At 44.4% G+C, this 25,330-nt stretch overlaps 1 protein-coding gene across 2 annotated transcripts in view; it reads left to right on the top strand.

Annotated features, from left to right (window-relative positions):
• The window catches only part of ODAD2 (outer dynein arm docking complex subunit 2), a 234,072-nt gene that overhangs the window by 31,791 nt on the left and 176,951 nt on the right, over positions 1-25,330 (top strand). For both annotated transcript variants that reach the window (XM_040352587.1, XM_040352586.1), the window contains exons 9-11: positions 3,981-4,198; positions 10,667-10,795; positions 21,952-22,099. In XM_040352587.1, coding sequence (XP_040208521.1) covers positions 3,981-4,198; positions 10,667-10,795; positions 21,952-22,099 — 495 coding nt within the window. The remainder of the gene's footprint in view (positions 1-3,980; positions 4,199-10,666; positions 10,796-21,951; positions 22,100-25,330) is intronic.

Below are 25,330 nucleotides of genomic sequence, written 5' to 3'. Positions count from 1 at the left end.
CCAACTGAAATATAATTTCTAACTTTTAAAAGGGGTGGGGAAGATTTAAAACATTTTGCTGCTGGTTGTGTTTATAATTATATTACAAATAATTAAAACTTTGATTGACAACGAGTTTTCTATAACCCTTAGTTTAAAAAAAAATAATTACATTAGTTAACAGTAGGTTGGTTTTCTTAAAACTCATAGTTTCGCAGAAATAATTAGTTTTTGGCTCTTCGTGGGAAGATACAGTGCCTTGCGAAAGTATTCGGCCCCCTTGAACTTTGCGACCTTTTGCCACATTTCAGGCTTCAAACATAAAGATATAAAACTGTTTTTTTTTTGTTGAAGAATCAACAAGTGGGACACAATCATGAAGTGGAACGAAATTTATTGGATATTTCAAACTTTTTTAACAAATAAAAAACTGAAAAATTGGGCGTGCAAAGTTATTCAGCCCCCTTAAGTTAATACTTTGTAGCGCCACCTTTTGCTGCGATTACAGCTGTAAGTCGCTTGGGGTATGTCTCTATCAGTTTTGCACATCGAGAGACTGAAATTTTTGCCCATTCCTCCTTGCAAAACCCCCTGAGCTCAGTGAGGTTGGATGGAGAGTGTTGGTGAACAGCAGTTTTCAGTTCTTTCCACAGATTCTCGATTGGATTCAGGTCTGGACTTTGACTTGGCCATTCTAACACCTGGATATGTTTATTTGTGAACCATTCCATTGTAGATTTTGCTTTATGTTTTGGATCATTGTCTTGTTGGAAGACAAATCACCGTCGCAGTCTCAGGTCTTTTGCAGACTCCATCAGGTTTTCTTCCAGAATGGTCCTGTATTTGGCTCCATCCATCTTCCCATCAATTTTAACCATTTTCCCTGTCCCTGCTGAAGAAAAGCAGGCTCAAACTATGATGCTACCACCACCATGTTTGACAGTGGGGATGGTGTGTTCAGGGTGATGAGCTGTGTTGCTTTTATGCCAAACATAATGTTTTGCATTGTTGCCAAAAAGTTCGATTTTGGTTTCATCTGACCAGAGCACCTTCTTCCACATGTTTGGTGTGTCTCCCAGGTGGCTTGTGGCAAACTTTAAATGACACTTTTTATGGATATCTACAAGAAATGGCTTTCTTCTTGCCACTCTTCCATAAAGGCCAGATTTGTGCAGTACACGACTGTTGTCCTATGGACAGAGTCTCCCACCTCAGCTGGTGATCTCTGCAGTTCATCCAGAGTGATCATGGGCCTCTTGGCTGCATCTCTGATCAGTCTTCTCCTTGTATGAGCTGAAAGTTTAGAGGGACGGCCAGGTCTTCGTAGATTTGCAGTGGTCTGATACTCCTTTCATTTCAATATTATCGCGTGCACAGTGCTCCTTGGGATGTTTAAAGCTTGGGAGATCTTTTTGTATCCAAATCCGGCTTTAAACTTCTCCATAACAGTATCTCGGACCTGCCTGGTGTGTTCCTTGTTCTTCATGATGCTCTCTGCGCTTTAAACAGACCTCTGAGACTATCACAGTGCAGGTGCATTTATACGGAGACTTGATTACACACAGGTGGATTCTATTTATCATCATTAGTCATTTAGGTCAACATTGGATCATTCAGAGATCCTCACTGAACTTCTGGAGAGAGTTTGCTGCACTGAAAGTAAAAGGGCTGAATAATTTTGCACGCCCAATTTTTCAGTTTTTTATTTGTTAAAAAAGTTTGAAATATCCAATAAATTTCGTTCCACTTCATGATTGTGTCCCACTTGTTGATTCTTCAAAAAAAAAAATTCAGTTTTATATCTTTATGTTTAAAGCCTGAAATGTGGCAAAAGGTCGCAAAGTTCAAGGGGGCCGAATACTTTCGCAAGGCACTGTATATTTGCAAATTAGACAGGCTAGGCACATGCTGAAGCGGTGGCTGCTGTACAGACATAAAAATGTGTTTTAAAGGTACAGTTGAAAGTTTGAAGGATCTCTACACCCAAGGATAAAAAAGTTATGCTAGTGCTCACCTTCACTTCTCTAGCAAGTTTTTTTTTGGGATGCCCTAATTAATCAGAAAGGGGATTCATCAGAGAAAATTACTTTACATCAGTCTTCAGCAATCCAATTCCTGTGCCTTTTGCAGAATATCAGTCTGTCCCTGATGTTTTTCCTGGAGAGAAGTGGCTTCTTTGCTGCCCTTTTTGACACCAGGCCATCCTTTCAAAAGTCTTCTCTTCACTGTGTGTGCCGATGTCCTCACACCTGCCTGCTGCCATTCCTGAACAAGCTCTGCACTGGTGGTGCTCCGATCCGACAGCTGAATCAACTGTACGAGACGGTCCTGGCCCTTGCTGGACATTCTTGGGCACCTTGAAGCCTTCTTCACATATGCAGTGAAAATATTTTTTTGTGGAAATAATTTAATTTTCATGGCAAAGAGGCACTTTGAAATTAATTGCAATTCATCTGATCACTCTTCATAACATTCTGGAGTAAATGCAAATTGCCATCATAAAAACTAAGGCAGCAGACTTTGTAAAAATTAATATTTCTGTCATTCTTAAAACTTTTGGCCACGGCTGTACTATGCAAAAGTTTTGGGGAGATGTGAAAAAATGCTGTATATTAAAAATGCTAAAAATCCAAATTTATTCTGCAGCAGGACAATGACCCCAAAACATACAGCCAATGTTATTAAAAACTATCTTTAGCGTGACAAAGAACAAGTCCTGAAAGTGGTGGTTTGGCCCCCACAGAACCCTGTTATCAACTGCCTTTTGAACTTCATTGATCTCGGCTCATCGTACTTCTTGTACATCACCACGTTCTTGACGGTCGGAATTTCAGACAAGATTTGTGTGACCGTGTGTATGGAACACAAGTTTGAGCCATCATTCCGTCAGAAAAAATCCACGGTTTTCTTGTCTGAATTTTCGATCGTGTGTACGGGGCATAAGAGGTGCCTCCTTTATAATCTGTAGCTCCTGCTGGTTTTTGCTTCTAATCCCGTTGTGGAGGTGGCCATTTGTGGATGAACATTTATGGTTACACAACCTGGTAAAATCTTTTTATATGGACTATAGACTGAATGACTTATGAATAAATAATTGTGGAACAAATCATTTGAGTTTCCATTATTATGGAGAAATTTGCTTTGATATAAGTGCTTGGATTACAAGTACCGTATATACTCGAGTATAAGCCGACCCGAATATAAGCCGAGGCACCTAATTTTACCACCTAAAACTGAGAAAATGTATTGACTCGAGTATAAGCCTAGTTTGTCCATCTGCATGCCTCACTGTGCCTCACTTTGCTTCACTGTGTCCATGTGCATGCCTCACTGTGCCCATGCCTCACTGTGCCCATGACTATACTGATGTTTAACATGAGACAACAAACTTTGCACACTTGTATAGGATAAATGGGGCTACATGTGTGCCAAGTTTCGGGTCTAGGGGACCTACGACCGGCCATTACCGGGTCTCCAAAGTCACCAGAGAAATTACCGTTTAACATGGGAGTCTATGGAAGGGGTTCCCGGTTTGAAAAATTGCTGCTCCCCAGCCGTATGTCCCCCGGACAAGAAACTTTGCACACTTGTAGAGGAAGAGTGTGGCTACATGTGTGCCAAGTTTGGGGTCGGCTGGCCAGTACCGGGTCCCCAAAGTCTGGGAAATCAGGTGCAAAAAGGTGACTCGAGTATAAGCTGAGGGGGGCATTTTCAGCACAAAAAAATGTGCTGAAAAACTCGTCTTATACTCGAGTATATACAATATGTTTCTGGAACGAATTATGCTTGCAATCCAAGGTTTTACTGTATGTTGTTAGTAGATTGAAGACTGTGTTTTAATTATACAAATTTTGAAAGGCTTTTAAAGTAAACCTTCACTAGCAAATGACGGCTGCATGTTTTTGTTTTTCAGTGTTCAAGCATTATTGTTTGCTGTATACATTATGAGTCTATTGTCTTTCATAAAGATAGATTGACAGAGTCCCATTGTCTGTTCGTAGGACTTTACATTTTTTGACGCTCCATTGGTGGCTGAAAAGACTGAGCATGTGGATGTAGTTGAAGCAGAGGAACCGAGCCAAAACCATTGGTCTAATGAGTATCCAGAGAAGAAAGCACAGGAGAAGACAAGGCATTCCTTTGTAAAAAGCAAGACTAACAAGACCAAATTAGAGCCGTCTCTGAAATGGAAGAACCTGCCTCTTAATGGTCACCAAGAGTATGTTGTCTTTTCAATTCTCATACACGGCAATTCACATAGTTTATGGACATTTGAAATTAACTAGAAATATACACAGAGGCCAAATTATTTTAGTTAGTTGTGGTAATTTTGTAAATGGAAAAAATTCACTGGAAACCTCAGAAGAATTGAAGATTGTGTGCCTTTGTACAAACGAGTAAAGAGGACAGACAGAAAACATTATTGAATTCAGTCTTGATTTACGTGGAAGTTACAATTCACTAATCTAATAAGGATGAAAAATTAAAAAAGAGCTGGATTCCTTAAAAAGTAATAAAATACACTGTAAACCCACAGTTAGAGATTTCATTGCCATATAATTCGGTACATCTGAAGAACATTGGTACTCAATCCTTTGTGTAGCTCGGTCTTGGTGAATATAGTAAAAATTATTCATCTTGTAGATGAGCTAAAGCTGAACTCCAGGTACATATAAAAAATAATCTTAATGCAGATCTGTGTTCAATAATATTTTTTTTAAATTTAACCAGTGTAAGTACCTGAATTTCACTTGGTACCAGCGTCCTTTAAGCAGAGGTAAAAATAAACACATGGGGCCAGATCCTCAAAAGAGATACTCCGACTTAACTGCTGTTCAGTCTGTGTGTAACTTTGGAAACGATCCTCAAAAGGCTTTTTCCAAAGTTAGACAGAAGATCCGGCATGTGTAATTGAATTACACTGCCTAATTTTAGGATGCAGTACCGCATCCGCCGCTGGGGGCATTTCGAGTCGAAATGCCGTTGCTAGTATGCAAATTAGCACTTAAGGCGATCCACAAAGCTTTCTAGCTTCCTTTTTGCGCCGTAAGTGTTATTTTGCAAGTGTAAAATTAGGGCTCGTTTTACAAAGTGTAAAGTTAGTCACACCTTGTAAAGGCCCATTCCAGCCACGGCATTTGGTATGCTTTCCCGAGGGAGAACTCCACGTCAATTTGTAAAAAACAAAACCGGCATGGGTTCCCCCCCAGGAGCATACCAGGCCCTTAGGTCTGGTATGGGTTGTAAGGGGACCCCCCCTACGCCGAAAAATCGGCGTAGGGGGTCCCCTACAATCCATACCAGACCCGTATCCAAAGCACGCTACCCGGCCAGCCAGGAAGGGAGTGGGGACGAGCGAGCGCCCCCCCCCCCTCCTGAGCCGTGCCAGGCCGCATGCCCTCAACATGGGGGGGTTGGGTGCTCTGGGGCAGGGGGGCGCACTGCGGGCCCCCCCACCCCAGAGCACCCTGTCCCCATGTTGATGAGGACAGGACCTCTTCCCGACAACCCTTGCCATTGGTTGTCGGGGTATGCGGGCGGAGGCTTATCGGAATCTGGGAGTCCCCTCAAATAAGGGGGCCCCCAGATACCGGCCCCCCACCCTAAGTGAATGGATATGGGGTACATCGTACCCCTATCCATTCACCTGGAGGCAAAAAGTAAAAGTTAATAAACACACAACACAAGGCTTTTTAAAATATTTTATTATTCTGCTCCGGACGCCCCCCCTGTCTTCGTTATTAGCTCAATTACCAGGGGGGGCTTCTTCTTCCACTCTCCGGGGGTCTTCCGCTCTCCGGGGGTCTTCCGCTCTCCGGGGGGGCTTCTCCGGACTCTGGGGGGGCTTCTCCGGACTCCGGGGGGCTTCTTCCATCTTCTCCCCTCTTCCGCTCTTGACTCGGCGAACCCCGGTTCTTCTGCAGCTCTCCGGTGCCTTCTTCTTCAGCGCTGGCTGCCTGCTATGTTTGTGTGTTAGCTCGATTTCAAACAGGCAGCCGGCGCGGTCTTCTGTGACGCCAGGGTCTTCTGGTCTTCTGTTCTTCCGATGTTGCCTCGTCGCCTGTTGTCGCTGTAATGATGGAAGCGCGCCTTGCATCACATTTATATAGGCATCAGCGTCCCATCATGCTCCGGTAGGTACCCACGTGGTGGGTGCCTACCCACATGCACCCACCACGTGGGTACCTACCGGAGCATGATGGGACGGTGATGCCTATATAAATGTGATGCAAGGCGCGCTTCCATCATTACAGCGACAACAGGCGACGAGTCAACATCGGAAGAGGGGAGAAGAACAGAAGACCCTGACATCACAGAAGACCGCGCCGGCTGCCTGTTTGAAATCGAGCTAACACACAAACATAGCAGGCAGCCAGCGCTGAAGAAGAAGGCACCGGAGAGCTGCAGAAGAACCGGGGTTCGCCGAGTCAACAGCGGAAGAGGGGAGAAGATGGAAGAAGCCCCCCGGAGTCCGGAGAAGCCCCCCCGGAGTCCGGAGAAGCCCCCCCGGAGAGCGGAAGACCCCCGGAGAGCGGAAGACCCCCGGAGAGTGGAAGAAGAAGCCCCCCCTGGTAATTGAGCTAATAACGAAGACAGGGGGGGCGTCCGGAGCAGAATAATAAAATATTTTAAAAAGCCTTGTGTTGTGTGTTTATTAACTTTTACTTTTTGCCTACAGGTGAATGGATAGGGGTACGATGTACCCCATATCCATTCACTTAGGGTGGGGGGCCGGTATCTGGGGGCCCCCTTATTAAAGGGGACTCCCAGATTCCGATAAGCCCCCGCCCGCATACCCCGACAACCAATGGCAAGGGTTGTCGGGAAGAGGTCCTGTCCTCATCAACATGGGGACAGGGTGCTCTGGGGTGGGGGGGCCCGCAGTGCGCCCCCCTGCCCCAGAGCACCCAACCCCCCCATGTTGAGGGCACGCGGCCTGGCACGGCTCAGGAGGGGGGGGGGCGCTCGCTCGTCCCCACTCCTTTCCTGGCCGGCCGGGTAGCGTGCTTTGGATACGGGTCTGGTATGGATTGTAGGGGGACCCCCTACGTCAATTTTTCGTCGTGGGGGGGTCTCCTTACAACCCATGCCAGACCTAAGGGCCTGGTATGCTCCTGGGGGGGGAACCCATGCCGTTTTTTTCTTTGAAAATTGGCATGGAGTTCTCCCTCAGGAATGCATGCCGCTGTCATTTTTTTTTCCCCGACGCAACTTTAAGCCGTCGCGATCCTCAAAAACTCGGCGTAACGTAACTTCGCGCATGCGCAGTACGGCCGGCGCGGGAGCGCGCCTCATTTAAATGGGACTCGCCCCATTTGAATAGGAACGCCTTGCGCCGGCGGAATTTTAGTTACACAGCCTGAAATTTCTAGATAAGTGCTTTGTGGATCAGGCACTTAGGTAGAAACTTTAAGGCAGTGTAACTTAAATTGGATTTTTTAAGTTACGTCAGGTTTTTGTGGATCTGGCCCAAAGACTTGAAAATACAGTGCCCAGAGTTGGACTTTGAGAATCCTGAGGCTAGCACCTCTATATGAAAACCTTAAAGTGTTACTAAACCCCCGGACCCTACATTCACTATATCTGGTCTTCCACAGTACACAGAGCATGGTAATGCAATTATTTTAGTAAATATAAACCGCTAAATACCTTTTCTCATCAGTAGCTTATAGCAGTCGTGTGACTTCTATCAGTGTCTAGTTAAAGCTTGTAGGATGAGTTTTCATTCTACTCTAACTGTCCTATGAGGCTGCAGGACCCCTGACCCTCTGCCTGGATAGTGTTGATTGGCCCTGTGCTGATCACATGCACCCTCCAGAGGAAAAAAAAAAACCTCTCTAGCAATACACACCAAACTGAGCATGTGCAGAGTGATTCCAAAGGCTCTGTCTTATCAGAAGATGGATTGGGGAAAGTGCAATAAGAGGAGGACCAGAGAAGACAGGATCAAACAGCCTTTTAACACAATGCAGAGGATTAACCCCTTAGGTTTCACAGTAAGCGTGACAAGCATGTTTTAGTGCATATGCAGTGGATATAAAAAGTTAAAATGTCAGGTTTCTGTAATAAAAAAAAATGGGACAAAGATAAATAATTTCAGAACTTTTTCCACCTTTAATGTGACCTATAAACTGTACAACTCAATTGAAAAATAAACTGAGATCTTTTAGCTGGAGGGAAGTAAAAATAAAATAATGTGGTTGCATAAGTGTGCACACCCTCTTATAACTGGGGATGTGTTTAGAATTAAGCAATCATTAAGCAATCACATTCAAACTCATGTTAAATAGGAGTCACTACACACCTGCCATCATTTAAAGTACCTCTGAATAACCCCAAATAAAGTTCAACTGTTCTAGTAGGTCTTTCCTGGCATTTTCTTAGTCACATCCTACAGCAAAAGCCATGGTCTTCATAGAGCTGCCAAAGAATCAGAGGGATCTCATTGTTAAAGGTTATCAGTCAAGAGAAGGGTACAAAAGAATTTCCAAGGCATTAGTTATACCATGCAACACAGTGAAGACAGTCATCATCAAGTGGAGGAAACAGTAACATTCCCTCTAAAATTGATAAAAAGACGAGAAGGAAACTGTTTAGAGAGGCTGCCAAGAGGCCTAGAGCAACATTAAAGGTGCTGCAGAAATATTTGGCAAGTACTGGCTGTGTGGTACACGTGACAACAATCTCCCGTATTCTTCATATGTCTGGAAGCCTTTTGTTACAAAGTGAAACATCCAAGCCCTGTTAAATCTTGCAAAAAAGCATCTGAAGTCTCCCAAAATCATGTGGGAAAATGTGTTATGGTCTGATGAAACCAAGGTTGAACATTTTGGCCATAGAAAACTGAACATGAAGAGGAGCTTCATCTTTCAGCATGACAAAGACCCAAAGCATACATCCAAATCAACAAAGGAATGGCTTCACCAGAAGAAGATTAAAGTTTTGGAATGGCCCAGCCAGAGCCCAGACCTGAATCACATTGAAAATCTGTGTGGTGATCTGAAGAGGGCTGTGCACAGTAGATGCCCTCACAATCTGACAGATTTGGAGTGTTTTTGCAAAGAAGAGTGGGCAAATATTGTCAATTCAAGACGTGCCATGCTGATAGACTTATACCCAAAAAGACTGTAATAAAATCAAAAGGTGTTTCAACAAAGTATTTGTGTAATGCCTCATACACACAAGCATTTTCCTCTGCAAAAACCATCAAGAAACCTGCTGGCAGAGCTTTTTTGCAGAGAAAAACGGTCGTGTGTATGTTTTTCGTCGAGAAAACTGTCGTGGATCTCGACGAGATAGCACATTCATCACGCTGTAACAGACTGAAAAGCGCAAATCATCTCTCACCAAACTTTTACTTAACACGCGGTAACATGAGATTAGCGAAAGCAGCCCCAAGGGTGGCGCCAATGGAATCGAACTTCCTTTTTATAGTGCCGTTGTACGTGTTGTATGTCACCGTGTTTGAGAACAACGAGATTTTGTCTCGACAGTGTGTATGCAGAGAAAGCTTGACAATAATCTCATTGAGGAAAACAAAGTTTCTTTTACGACGAGTTCCTCGGTCGTGTGTACGAGGCCTAAGGGTGTGCACACTTATGCAACCATATTATTTTTATTTTTTATTTTTACTTCCCTCCACCTAAAATATTTAATTTTGTATTTCAATTGAGTTGTACAGTTTATAGGTCACAAAGGTGGAGAAAAGTTCACAGAAACCTGAAATTTTAACAGGGGTGTGTAGACTTTTTTTTATCCAGTGATTTTACTGTTGTGGGTTTAGTAACACTTTAACGTATGGGAAGAAAGTTCCCTAGGATCCCCAGCAACCTATACCTCTGTTGTAGATTTCTTTTTTTAATCTTTGACCACAAAAAAAGGTTTCACCAGCATAGCTTTCGAATATATAAAACGTTTTTTTCAATACAACTTTATATTTTAGTTTATGCTTTGTGAATTGTGTTGTATATAGAATATGTCATAGTCCATAGTAAATCATTCCTTCTTTCTTATGGGCAACTCATACTCCTCAGCCAATTGCTCTGATATTTCGAATCTCATTATCCAGGCACCTAATGTCTGATGGACTTTATTCATTGGAAATTCCAATCGTGTGTGGGCCCCATTGTCCCCGGTGTTTAGAAATAGAACATGTTTTATTTTTTTCCGATGGGAAAAAAAAACGACAGGAAATTCCTATCATCTGTGTGCAACTCCGACGGAGAAAAAACACACGCATGCTCAGAATCAAGTCGACGCATGCTCGGAAGCATTGAAATTAATTTTTCTCAGCTTGTCGTAGTGTTTTACGTCACCATGTTTTGGACGGTCGGAGTTTAGTCTGACAGTGTGTATGCAAGACTGATGGAAGTCAGCTTCATCGGAATTCCGACGGAAAATTCCATCGGAAATTCCGATCATGTGTATGCGGCTTTAGATGTTGTTTCCTTTTAGAATTGTGTTATAATAAAATATCAAACCAATTTATATAGTTAAAATCAAGGCATTAATGCACCAACATGTTAACACGAAGCATTTAATTCAGCAGGCACCAACTGAAAATACATTTTTGATATCTCAAAAGCATAGATGATCTGGGAAGAAAAATTGCAGAGAAATGAAACTTCATCGTAAATAAATGTATTTGCCTATTTCTGACTTACAGCAATTATATTTATTTTTTCAGAACCAAAACCAAGGAAGAAAAGTCTATAGACACAAAGGATCAGAAAGCAGTTAAGCCTACATCCTCTGAGAGTAAGAAAAGGTCTAACCTACTGACTTCTTCACTACGGCGGCAATCAGGTTTAAAAAGGTAGGAGCAAGTTTATTTAGTTAAAATATCATCAAGTTCAGTTATTGTTAAACTTTTTCCAATATTTTTTTTTTGGTGTCTGTTGTTAATGTGAATTATTTACCCTCACCACATGTCTCAGGCCTCGTACACACGACAGAGATTCTCGGCAGAATTCGCCGAGAAACTCGGTCAAAACCGGGATTCTGCCGAGAATCTCTGTCGTCTGTACAGTTTTGGCTCGATGGAGCCGCCGAGGAGCTCGACGAGAAAATAGAGAACATGTTCTCTATTTTCTCGTTGGCCGCGTTGTTCTATAGGAGAAGGCGGCCCGCCGAGCTCCTCGGCGGCTTCATCCCAAAACGAGACGAGGAACTCGACGTGCCAAGCACGTCGAGTTCCTCTGTCGTGTGTACGGGGCCTCAGTGACAACAAAATGTGAGATGAAGCCCTCACCTCCCCCCAAACTCATGGAAATACATTTTTAGACAGTTATCGCCAGAACAGGTGTTCCCAACTGAAGATTTTCCCTCACCTCTTGCCCTGGTGACAACTGTAAAAGTTTGAATTTCCATTACAGTGGTCACCAGGACAATGTTTGACTTACTTATTTGTGTTTGGCAGATGGTAAATTAAATATGTTGTAAAGGTGGAGCCTTCTGCTGGTGCTCTCTGCTCCTCCTCTGAGTTGAGTGCCTCCAGGGCAAACCGCTTGCTTTGGGGGCACTCATGCAGGCGTACGCCGGAGCCAGGCTGTGTGTGTCCATAGACACACATAGATTGGCTCGGCCCTGCCCCACCCACCAATGGCCCCCGCTATTGCCTCTGTGTCCTATGTGAAGGGCGAGAGAAAGTAGCACTACTGGAGAGTACTGGATCAAATGAGGGGCAGAGTAAGTATTTTAGAGGGACCTTTTTATGGAAGGTTTGTTGCCTTAATGCAGAGAATGGGGTGCATCCGATAGGAGAGAGGAGCCAGGAGCGCCGGTGCGGAACCCAAACAGAGGAGGAGGATCCAATCCATAAATTAATTTCTAACAAGACATAATACACACCAGCATTATACTTTTTAGTAAAATCAGATTTTATTGAGGATAGAAAACATGGGAACAAACAATTCAGCATGACAGATTGATACACTTGAACAGTCTGTTGTTTAGGCTGATCAGGTGAAACCTTAAATAACTTATAAGAGACATATTCGATAAAGAAACAAATCCCACGTGTGGCATATCTTTTTCATTTCTGAAGAAAAGCTGTGAGACAGAGAAAGATAATACAGGCCAGTGGCAGCCCGTCTATTAGGAGCGCCCGGGTGCCGCCCCCTCTCTCCAGGCCACCACCCTATATGCATATAGATTGCGTGTTTTATTTTTAAGGACATGATAGGCTTCAAAATAGAGTGGGCTCGGGTCGCAGAGGATGCGCTCCGACCCCACCCAGGTGTGTTGCAATAATAAATGTTGCAACACTGATCCTCCTCCTGGCCAATTGGGAAGCAGGTATTAAACCCGTTTCCCGATTGGCCAAAACGTCAGGTGATCCTATTGGACCCCAAGCGCCGGGGGGAGCAGAGAGGAGATGCTCCAGGAGAGGACACTGGAGCAGCTTTCCCCCGAGCCCGCCACGCAGGACAGGAAGATGGCCCCATCCAGGGTAAGGACTGACCAGACAGCGGGTGGGGGGGTTTTCTGGGGGTGTTAGTGCCGTGCAGGGTAGGGGGTTTCTGGTGGTGTTAGTGTCGTGATGCGTGGGGTTGGGGTAGGGTGGTGTTAATGCCACGCCGCAGGGGGGGTTTACTGGGGGGTGTTATTGCTGCTCTGTGGGGGGGGTTTGCTGGGGGTGTTAGCGCTGCTCCGCAGGGGGGTGAGTGGGTAGGGGCAGTTGTGCTAGTGCTGCTCCACTGGCAGCCGGTGGTGGTGGGGGAATTGTTTGCTGCCCCCCCCCCCCAAAAAAAAAACACCAGATGCCACTGATACAGGTAGTCCTTAAGTTATGAACATTTTAGTTCCGAACGACTCGTACTTTACGAAATGGAGGGGGAAACAGGAAGTGAGAGGAAATCTACCCCTAGGAAGGGAAATTCACCCCTGGCTGGAGCTATCAGAGGAAAAAGGTGTCTCCACTGAAGCTTTATCACCAATCCTTGTTTCCACAACAACCTAAAATTTCCAATTGTCACAGAGACAGAAAGTGAGGTGAGATCTTCTGAACAGGGGCACAGACAGCAAAACAAACATTACAGGGGTGTTAACCATTCCCGATGCTATCCAAAAAACTTAAACATTGTTAGCTGGAGTTACATATAAAAAATGTACCTGTTCCGACCTACTGTTCCATCCTTATTTGCATACATTTAATTCAAATTCAACTTAAAGGAGAAACCTATTAAACTTTTCTTGTACACCCCGTGGACTTTGTGTGATGAGATACCGGTGAGACACACTTTTGAGTTGTTATTTCTCTGTGGTTGGACAAGGGAATATTCATTTTATTTTTAAAGTTAATGTAAAACCTCAGCAAGCAATCAAACAATTCACAGCCTTAACACTTCTATATGTTTCCCACAGTAAAAAAAAAATGAAATACAGTAAATCTCCTTAATGCTTTGTTTTCTTATAGCGGTCATGTGTCTGCTGTGTTTCTAGATGAGCTCAGAGCTCCGAGGGCTGTGGGACATGTTCTGTTGCTCCAGCCATCGTCACACACAACCATGATCTAAAAATATATATTTAATGCCTGCACAATTTTTTTTTGCTACATACTAAGAGGTCTGTTTTAAAAGTTTAGACTTACCTCAACATGTTGCTTTGCTACACTCTTACGTGTTGATATTGGTACTTCCTACAGAAGCTGGTGTCAATCAAAGTCCTTGGATGGGTGTTTAGCTGACTGTGATGTTACAGGCTGACAACGGTGGACTTCAGGAGCGCTGGGTGTCAGTATGCAGAAGCGTGCACACCCAGCTGACAGCACTGCCATTGTAACCCTGTGGTTAGCGTTGTCACTCACTAATTTAACTACTTCAATACCAGGCACTTTCGCCCCTTCCTGCCCAGGACAATTTTCAGCTTTCTGCGTTGTCGCACTTTCCATGACAATTGCGTGATTAATGCAACACTGTACCCAAATGACATTTTTAGGATTTTCTTCCTACAAATAGAGCTTTCTTTTGGTGGTATTTGATTACCTCTGGGGTTTTTATTTTTTACTAAACAAACTAAAATAGACCACATTTTTTGAAACGGTGGCACTGATGGGCACTGACAGGCAGCACTGATGGGCACTGACAGGCGGCACTTATGGGCACTAACAGACAGCACTGTTGGGCACTGACAGGCAGCACTGTTTGGCACTGATGGACACTAATAGATGGCACTTATGGGCAGCACTGATGATGAGGTTTTGACAGGTGTTACTGAATGGCACTGTGACGGGCACTGAATAGCACTGTGATGGGCACTGACTGGCACTGTGGTGAACACCGACTGGCAGCTGATTGTCACGGATTTGCAGATGTGATGGGCACCTCTCATGGGGGCTGCACTGATAATCAATGTGCTGATTATCAGCGCAGACCCCCCCTCTGACCGGGAGAGCCGTTGATCGGCTCTTCCTGTCAGCGCGAACCGAGGAAAGCTGTTTACCGGCACTTCCTAGTTCACGCTGTAATCAGCTGTAATTGGTCACAGCTGATCATGTGGTAAGGAGCCTCCATCAGAGTGACACACAGCGCCAACAATCAGCACCACAAGCACCAACCCAGCGGGCGCGCGCCGGCATGTTACTCTGCTGGACATCATATGACACCCAGTCAGGATAACAGAACCTCTGCCCAGGAAGGCCCGGATTCACAAAGCACTTGCACCGACAAATCTCCAGATACGCCGTGTAAGTGCAAATATGCGCCGTCGTATCTGTGCGCCGGGCCCACAAAACTAAGATACGCCTAAAAACAGGCTTCATTCCACCGGCGTAACTTGCCTACGCCGGCGTAGAGTGGGCGCATATTTACGCTGGATGCATTTGGCGCTTCCATTGATTTTCTATTCAAATATGCAAATGAAGGAGATACGGCGATTCACGATCGTACGTGCGCCCGACGCAGGCTATGCGATGTGCGCGTAAGTCGTACGTCCGGCGTAAAGTTAAGCCCCATAAAGGAGGTGTAACTCAGCAGCAGACATGCAAAGGTCTGCACCAGGGAACACAAGCCGACGTATTTTACGTTGGACGTGAATATGACTAGGCGTAGGTTGCGTTCACGCCGTAGGCAGTATTCCGGTGTATCTTAGGCCCCATACACACGGGAGGATTTATCCGCGGATACGGTCCAGCGGACCGTTTCCGCGGATAAATCCGCTCGAGGATTTCAGCAGATTTTAATGCGATGGAGTGTACTCACCATTGCATTGAAATCCGCGCCAAAATCCTCTGGCGATGACGTGTCGCGCCGTCGCAGCGATTATGACGCGGCGACGTGCGCGACGCTGTCATATAAGGAATTCCACGCATGCGTCGAATCATTACGACGCATGCGGGGGATCCCTTCGGACGGATGGATCCGGCGAGTCTATACAGACCAGCGGATCCATCCGTTGGGATGGACTCCAGCAGATGCATATGTTCTGCATGTCAGCGAATATTCGATCTGCTGGAATCCATCCCAGGGGAGATATATCCGCGGAAACAGATCCGCTGGCGTGTACACACCATAGGATCTATCCGCTGAAACCCATTTGCTGGGATTTATCTGCGGATGGATTCTACGGTGTGTACGGGGCCTTAGGCAGTTGTTTCGACGTATTTGTCAGCATGCGCACTGGGATGCGTCCACGGGACGGCGCATGCGCCGTTCATAATACGTATCTGTCTGGCGCTTGGCCCATCATTTGCATGAGGTCACACCTCATTTGCATGACTCATGCCCACTTCCACCTACGCCGGCTTACGCCTAGGAAACCTAGCACAGTTTTGGGAGCAAGTGCTTTGTGAATTCCATGCTTGCCTCTCTGCGCTGCGTCGGCGTAGCGTACAGGAGATATGCTACGGCGGCATAAATGTGCGCCAATGTCTGTGAATCCGGGCCGAAGTGTTTAAAGAACAACATGCTGGCAGGATCAACAAGAATTTTTAAATGCCTCTTATAGAAAAAAAGTCTAGAAAGTTAGTGAGATACGTGAGAGGAAGCAAATAAATATAAATCATATATTTGGTTTTTAAATACTTTAATAATTACAGATCAAAGACTCAAAGAAGACCTTGCAGTAAAATGCAAGTTTTTCTTAGACTGCTTGGGCACCTTACCCCTTAGTAGTTGTAAAATGTACCTGTACCTGTACAGGAAAAAAATAGGGTTTATACCTACTTCAACGCTCCCCCCGATCTTCTGCCTGCGACGTTTGTGCAAAGATGGCATCATTCCCTCTAGATTCTGGGCAATGCAGAGCAGTTGAAATCTCACAAGAAGATGCCCTTGCACTAGACTGGAGTATTTTCTCACGGGATTTACCCTGCTCTGCACTCCTCAGGAATCTTACCAAAGGATAGTGACGTCACATTCAGTGATGTGGAAGACAAGTTTAAGGTAGGTACATTTTACTTACACCTACTAACAATAGTTGATGTGTAAAAGGGGGGGGGGGGTATTTAAGCAGGCCTTGCATTTTACAGCAAGGTCCACTTTAAACTATTTGTACCGAGAAAATAAAGACTGAGAATAAATGGGATGCTACCATCTGGTCTGTTATTTCATAGGCGTTGGATGCAGCCGTTGAGTTGAGTTGTCCTTATGAACTGTAATATGTCTAGCACTCAAGACTAGACTAAAAAATGGCATGATCATTGCCCAAAGATTACCTTTGATTGATGTGGAGCAAAAACAGATGGTTATAAATTGAACAGATAATGAGCGGCTGCCTGTGATTTGTTTAATTTCTTCAGGCGTACGCCTCCTCCTCCCTCTCATTTAAATTTGGAATTTTTAAGTTGGGGAAGCTTTAAAAAGAATAAAAAAAAAAAAAGAATATTCATATTATTGGTAACAAAGATTCACTCTTGTTAAAAGGTAATTCAGAACAGATGTGACATTCATGATGGTACATCTCCCACATCTAGGTATTCACGTAATTATTTTTCTATCTAATTTCACTTTGAGACGTTCCGAGATTTCAATCACATTCTGTAATCCAATCCTGGAAAATAATTGTTCAAGGAATGTGAAGGCACGCTGGCTTTTTATGAATGATTAGTTGTGATTAATAAAGCATTTAAGAAATGGCAAATCAATTGTTGTCTCAGTATTTTACGTTATATAGTAAATACTATTGAGTGGTAGTCTGATTAATTAAATTAAAATACCAGTAGGCAATTTTTAATACAGCTGCTGGGATAGTAAGATCTATTTATATATATATATATTAGATTTTTTTATGTATCTTTATTGGTTCAGACTTAATTGTGGTTTTCAGTATTATAACTGCTTTGAAGAAATTCATAATAACAGCAGCAGCAATTACTGCTATTAATGTTTTTATTGATTATCATTAAACTGGATTCAGAAGCCATGGTGCTGGCACTGCTAGAAGAAAAATTCAGTCCAGTGATGGCAAATGCTCATTTGATGGAATTCTGCTTGTTTAATAGTTGGGTTTAAATTCCTACAGTTGCAGTGCTATTTCCTTTCATTTTACTATGTATTACAGCATTTCCCCTATCTTTCATAGATTATGCTATGGTAAATATAAAATTGTAAATTTTTACCGCACTATAGGGAGCTCCCTGTAGGAGACAAGAACTCACCCAAGCTCTACTGCAAAGTAAAGGGATGACGAGCTGAGTATCAGTGCACTGGCTTAAGTGTCCCATAAACATAAGATAAACGAAAAATGCCAGCAACACGAATGCTATGAGGAAGGCTTCGGCCGAAGCGCGTTAGGCCGCGTACACACGATCAGTGCATCCGATGAGAACAGTCCGAAGGACCGTTTTCATCGATTAACCGATGAAGCTGACTGATGGTCTGATGTGCCTACACTCCATAGGTTAAAAACCGATTGTGTCAGAACGTGGTGACGTAAAACACAACGACGTGCTGAAAAAAAGGAAGTTCAATACTTCCAAGCATGCGTCGACTTGATTCTGAGCATGCGTGGATTTTTAACCGATGCTTTAGCATACTAACCATCGGTTTTGACCTATCGGTTAGGCGTCCATCGGTTCAATTTTAAAGCAAGTTCTACATTTTTTGACCGAAGGTTAACTGACCGATGGGGCCCACACACGATCAGTTCGGACCGATGAAAAGGTCCTTCAGTCTGTTTTCATCGGTTTTGACCAATCGTGTGTACGCGGCTTTAGAGTTTCAGATGTAGCCCTGCTGTTAGTGCTCAATAAAGAAATATAAAAAGAAGCATTCATGTTGCCGGCATTTTTCGTTTATCTTAAAGCGGTTCTCCACCCTAAAGTGGAGTCCCGCTGATCGGAACACGCCCCCCCTCCGGTGTCACATTTGACACCTTTCAGGGGGGAGGGGGGTGCAGATACCTGTCTAAAGACAGGTATCTGCACCCACTTCCGGCCACACGCTACGGGCGAAAGACGGGTTTTTCTGACTTCCCGTCTGTCGCCCGTTGTGTGCTGGGAACACTCGGCTCCCAGCACACAGCGTGTGGGCCAATCGGCGGGCGCAGCGCGACAGGCAGTGAAGCCGCAGCGCTTCACTTCCTGGTTCCCTCAGCGTGGATGGCGGGGGGAGCAGCAGAGAGACGAGCGATCGCTCGTGCTCTGCTGCGATCAGCGCTGGACTCCAGGACAGGTAAGTGTCCTAATATTAAAAGTCAGCAGCTGCAGTATTTGTAGCTGCTGGCTTTTAATATTTTTTCCCCATGGCACATCCGCTTTAAGCACCCTGTAGTGTTTGTAATGGCAGTTATCTCTAGCATATCTCATGCATCAGTCTCCAACTACTGTTGTAGCATCTTTCAGCCTGGTACACACTACCAGGCTTAAAGATGCCAGCTGGGTTGAATGGAAAAAACTGATGTCAAAATTAACATTGGTTATATATCACAACAGCTAAATCTCTGTCTCCAGTGTATGTTCAAACCTTAATACCATAAATAGTAACATGTTATTAGATTTTTACTCCAGGAGTATATGAACTTAAAAGTTATAGAGAAATAATGCATTACAATTTAACTAAACTCATTTGATTTTAGTCCACTAGAATGTACTGGAGATTTTAGTCAACTAAAACTAAAATAATTCAGATTACTAAAATATGACTAAAACTAAAATGGCATTTTAGTCAAAAGACTATAAGTAAAATGAAATCAAAATTTGACATCAAAATGAACACTGCTGCACATGCGAGTGGTCTCCACATTGTCAGCTGGGCGTGACCTGGTTATAGTTTGTTGCAAGTCTATCCCCACCATCAGGGGCCCTGGTGAAGAATGAGGGCGATGCTTAGACTCTGCACCCTGGGGAACCCTGAGTTAGCCTTCTACAAAGACTTCCTACCATAGAAACCTGACACTTAGGCCGCATACACACGGTCGTTCCAAACCGATGAGAATGGTCCGACGGGCCATTTCCATCAGTTCACCGCTGAAGTGGCCTGATGGTCTGATGTGCGAACAACACCATCGTTCCAAAAACCGATCGGGTCAGAACGCGGTGACGTCAAACACACAACGTGCTGAATAAAACGAAGTTCAATGCTTCCAAGCATGCGTCGACTTGATTCTGAGCATGCGCAGGTTTTGAACCGATGCTTTCTGTACTAACCATCGGTTTGGACCGATCGGGCAGCGGGCCATCGGTTCGAGTTTAAAGCATGTTTTAAAATTTTGGACCGAAGGACAACAGACCGATGGGCTATCTATACACACGGTCGGTTTGGACCGATGAAACTGAACCTCGGTCCATTCTCATGGGTTTTGTCCGACCGTGTGTACGCGGCCTTAGAGGTAAGTATACTGTGTATTTTTTTGCAGGGAGCTAATCCTTTTATATCTTTAGATTTTATTGCAGGGAGCTAATGCTTTTATATCTTTAGATACCTGAGAGGGTCTCTTTAAGGACCAACTTGGTAAAAAGCTACCCCATAGAATAGATCCCCTTTATTTAGGGCCAGATTCACAAAGAGATACGACGGTGTATCTACAGATACACCATCGTATCTCTGACGTAAACTGGTCCTATCTATGCGCCTGATTCATAGAATCAGTTACGCATAGATAGGGCTAGATCCGACAGTGTTACAATGTGTTACACTGTCGGATCTTTTTTTCAATTTAAAAATGGCGCCGGGGGGCGTTCCCGCTGATTTACGATAAATAATATGTAAATCAGCGAGATACGCAAATTCACGAACGTACGCGGACCCGTCGCAGTGTTCTTACGTCGTTTCCGTAGCGGTTTTCCGTCGTATACTTACCCCTTCTTTTATCAGGCGCAGCCAATGTTAAGTATAGCCGACGTTCCCGCGTCAAATTTAAATTTTTTAACGTCGTTTGCGTAAGTCGTTCTAGAATACGGATGGACGTCGTTTACGTAAGCGTCGCAACCACTGACGTCCTAGCGACGTCAGTGGGAGCAATGCACGCCGGGAAATTCCCCAGACGGCGCATGTGCATTTAAATCGTCGCGGGAACACGCCTGATTTAAATAGTACACTCCCCTAGCCGCGGAATTTGAATTCCGCCGGGGGATTTAGGATCCGCCATCGCAAGTTTGGAGGTAAGTGGTTTGTGAATTAGCCACTTGCCTCCTAAACTTGCGGGAGCGGATCTTAATTCACGTAGAACGAGCGGATATATAGATCCGCTGCGCTACGTGAATCTGGCCCGAGGTCTTCTTTCTCTTACCTTTTTTTCACTACGCCACATTACATGGTGGGCACAGCACATTACACGGTGGGCACTGTACATTACACAGTGGGCACACCACAGTACACCACATGTGGGCACAATACATTGCATATGGGTACAACACAGCACATGACATTGTGGGCACAGCACATTACACAGAGAGCCCACTACTCTGCATTACATGATGGGCACTGTACAGCACAGCACATGACATGGTGGGCACAGCACGTGATATAGTGGGTACAGCACATGACACGGAGGGCACACTACTCTGCATTACAAGGTGGGCACAGCACATTACACAGTGGGCACTGTACATTACAGCACATTTCATGGTGGGCACACCACACCACATGTGAGCACCCTCTTGGCGTATGCCTCTTTCTGGATTTGTAGGACCATAAATTATAAAGGCCATAAATGCCCAAGATATAGCATGAACAGCTGACCATCTAGTGGAGAGCGGTAGTCAATCGGCAATGGACCCCAATAAGGGACTGCTCATTTTCTGTACTCACTCAACAGCTCCGCTGGGATCATACATAGATCTCAGAGAGGTCCATGTCTGCACCCAGCATTAATTGTGCTAATTACTAGAAGAAGATATGCCAGTTGTCAGCTGAAGAGCTTTAGCTACCTTGCAGGGTCTCTTTAAGGACCAACTTGGTAAAAAGCTACCATTTGTATGCAATATGCTTTCTGAGCTTGGGGGCTCCTGAGGCGTGCTGGTGTTCTCTTAGCAAACCTAAGATCTATATATATTCTTACTAATCATTAAATCATTTTTTTTTTCCCCAATGACAGACACACTTAATCCAGCCGAACATGTCAGTGTCCTTTAATGGGGTCAATATAGCATGCATTTTGTTTCCCTATCACAATGATGTTGTAGTATTATAACTAGAAATATGACTAATAAAACTCAATACATATGACTTGGAGTGAAGGTTAACTGAAAGATTTATGAAAAAATGTGTAAAAGATAACTGCCTGACAGGTACATCTGTATCTGTTTTAAGGAAACACAGAGGGCGTCTGTCCCAATGAGAAATATACTTGTTATCTTGACACCAGACTATTAGCTTGCCTTCTTCCCCTAAAACCTCATGTCTAGTCAAGTGTATTGGTTTAACATTACAACACGTTTCATTAATTCCCTGTCAAACCTGCAATGTGAAATGTTTGAGAAGGTCTCTAACAAGATTTATACCAGAAAGTATGTGCTCTGCTATGTAACTATTTCTTCAGAAAAATGTATAGTATATATGACTCTAAATATAGACTTATGTCTTTCACCTGTAGTAAAACTCCTGGGGCCAAGTCTGAGGACTTTAGCGAAAGTTCTACAGAGAGTGAAGAAGACGAGGAGCAGCCGGAACGACGTCAGGAGGGTAGCACTGATCTGCCATCAGAGTACTGGCAAATCCAGAAACTGGTGAAATATTTAAAGGTAAGTCTTCTGTTAAAGTTTATGTCAGGGAAAAATAAAGAAAAAAATCTGCTTTACTAAAATATACTGTACTGAATATTACATTTCTGCAATGAGTGCACATTTTTCCATGTTATTACTTTACGATCCTGAGGACTCGTACACACGACCAAGTTTCTTGGCAAAAACCAGCAAGAAACTTGCTGGGAGATATTTTTTGCCGAGGAAACCGGTCGTGTGTACATTTTCGTCGAGGAAACTGTCGAGAACCTCGTCGAGCCAAAAAGAGAGCAAGTGCTCTATTTCCTCGACGGGAGTCTAATTTGGCTCGTCGAGATCCTCGACGGGCTGGTTTTCGACGAAAAACTCGGACGTCTGTATGCTAAGAAACCCGCGCTTGCTCAAAATAAAGTATGAGACGGGAGTAAAAGTAGCATTTGTAATGGAGATAACACATTTTAAAAGCTGTAACAGACTGAAAAGTGCAAATTGTCTCTTACCAAACTTTTATTTAACATGCAAACACATGAAATTAGCAAAAGCAGCCCCAAGAGTTTAGCCAGTGGAATCGAACTTCCCCTGCCGTTGTATGTGTTGTATGTCACCGCGTTTGAGAACAAGGAGATGTACGTGTGTACGCAAAGCAAGCTTGTCGAGTTCCTCGACAAGCCTAACAAGGAACTCGACAAAGAAAACGGTGTGTTTCGCCCGTCGAGTTTCTCGGTCGTGTGTACGAGGCCTGACACTTCTCACATGAAAAAGTACTAAACTTTTTTTCTCTCTCTTTAATTTAATTTGAACTCTCGTTAATCTTAACTCTCTTTAATATATTAAAAAAAATTGCATCAACTTTATTGCTATCAAAAGGGATGAACAACATCCATTGTGACAGCATGGGGCAGGACAGGTCCTCTTTATAAAGAGATCTGGAGTCTATTAGACCCCTAATAACTCCTCTGGCCTCCAATACAGCCAATCAGACACAGATATATTTGATCAGCTGCTTTCCTGGCTGCTACTGGTCAGGTAAACAAAGCCAAAACCAGAAGTTACAAAATTCTTTGTTGCTGTCTGTTTCTGGGGTCACAGCGGTTGCTGCCAGTTGCAGCAGTCCCAGACTCCCCAATCGGATGCGAGAGCATGGTAAGAGGGCAGGAGGGTGGGGGAACCCTCTTTCACCTCCCGCAAAAGTGATCAATTCTACTTAAAAGCCCATCGCCAGCTGTAAATTATGATCCCAGGATGACGTCCACCCGGGGGAAGTGGTTAAAGACCCTGTAAGTAGAGAAAATTGCCTGTTGATTTACAGAAATGCACTCAGCTACTATGTTCTGTTGTAGGCTGAAAACAGACGCCATTTTTGTGGACTGAGTGGCGTAACCACTACACAGTTGTCATTAGCTAAACTACTCAAACCCTCCTCCTATCCTATGTTTACAACATAGAGTCTAATTATTCTGTATTCCAAGAGTATAACTAGGAGGGCTAATTAAGATATTTTAGATAGCACAAAAAGGTGCATAAGACGCAGCAAAATGTATTTCTGGCAGGATCAACTGCTTTTTTTTTTGCACTTATCCAACAGATATATATAGTAAAACACTTCTAATTGTATATTTAACAGAACAAAAAAGAGTAAATAAGAGCAGTTTATTGTTAGGGTTTACATACTTTAATTTATTTATAAATTTAGGCCAAATGTATTCTTTGATAAAAACTAAACTGTGTTTTTGTCGACACTATACAATTGGGGACACTAGTTAAATTCTGATCATGATCAAGGTACTGATATGTACAGACACTATGATTCACAGTGGAGATACGACGGAGTATCTCAGATACGACGGAGTATCTCTCAGAGTATCTATGCGACTGATTCATAGAATCAGTTACGCATAGATATCCCTAAGATCCGACAGGTGTAATTGTTTTACACTTTCGGATCTTAGGATGCAGTACCGCGGCCGACGCTGGGGGGAGTTTGCGTCGTAAACCAGCGCCGGGTATGCAAATTAGGAGTTACGGCGATCCACAATGTTTTTTTGCGTTCGCTACGTCGCCGCTAGTCTAGTTTCCCGTCGCAAAGTTAGTCGTCGTTTTGGGTTCCTTAACTTTACACAGCACACGTATGTGCTGTATAAAGTATGGCCGTCGTTCCCGCGTCGAAATTTAAAAATTCACGTCATTTGCGTAAAGCCGTCCGGGAATACGGAATTACGCTACGCGCGTCGCCGTTCGAAAAAATTACGTCACTTCGCGCAAAGCACGGCGGGAATTTCGAAACGGAGCATGCGCAGCAGGTCCGGCGCGGGAACGCGCCTAATTTAAATGGCACACGCCCGTTTAAATTACGCAGGCTTACGCCGGAGGCCGCCGGTGTAGGTTTTCATTGCACGTGCTTTGTGAATCAGGCACTTGCGATGAAAACTTGTGGCGGTGTAACGTATCTACGATACGTTACGCCGCCGCAATTCTACCTGAATCTGGCCCTATACTAGTAATTGCGGTGATCCATGACTTATAGTGTGACTATGCTAGTGTGTCGGGCAATCTGGCGCTAGCAGACTCTGCCTGGGAGAGACACTAACTGACTAACTAAAACTGATGTCGCTAGCCGGGAGGACACAATGGGGCAGATTCTCGTAGCTCGCCGCATCTCTGCGGTGGCGTAACGTATCTCATTTACGTTACGCCGCCGCAAGTTTTACGGGCAAGTGCTTGATTCACAAACCACTTGCCTGTAAAGTTGCGGCGACGTAGCGTAAATCCTCCGGCGCAAGCCCGCCTAATTCAAATGATCCGGGTAGGGGGCGTGGATCATTTAAATTAGGTGCGCTCCCGCGCCGATCGTACTGCGCATGCGCCGTCCCTAAAATTTCCCGACGTGCATTGCGCTAAATGACGTCGCAAGGACGTCATTGGTTTCGACGTTAACGTAAATGGCGTCCAGCGCCATTCACGGACAACTTACGCAAACGATGTAAATTTTTACATTTCGACGCGGGAACAACGGCCATACTTAACATTGGTTGCCCCTCATATAGCAGGGGCAACTTTACGCGTCGCAAAAGATACGGAAACGTCGTAACTTCACTGCGTCGACCGCGCATACGTTCGGGAATTTTGCGGAAATAGCTAATTTGCATAGACGACGGGGAAAACGATGGAGGCGACACGTAGCGGCGGAAAAAAAAATTGCATTCAAGATCTGACAGCGTAAGAGCCTGCGCCTGTCAGATCTAATGGATCCAC

The sequence above is a fragment of the Rana temporaria genome, chromosome 5, assembly GCF_905171775.1.
Source record: "Rana temporaria chromosome 5, aRanTem1.1, whole genome shotgun sequence".
NCBI classification, from domain to species: Eukaryota; Metazoa; Chordata; class Amphibia; order Anura; family Ranidae; genus Rana; species Rana temporaria.
The sequence above is the reverse complement of the archived record's forward strand: the minus strand, read 5'-3'. Positions and strand labels throughout refer to the sequence as shown.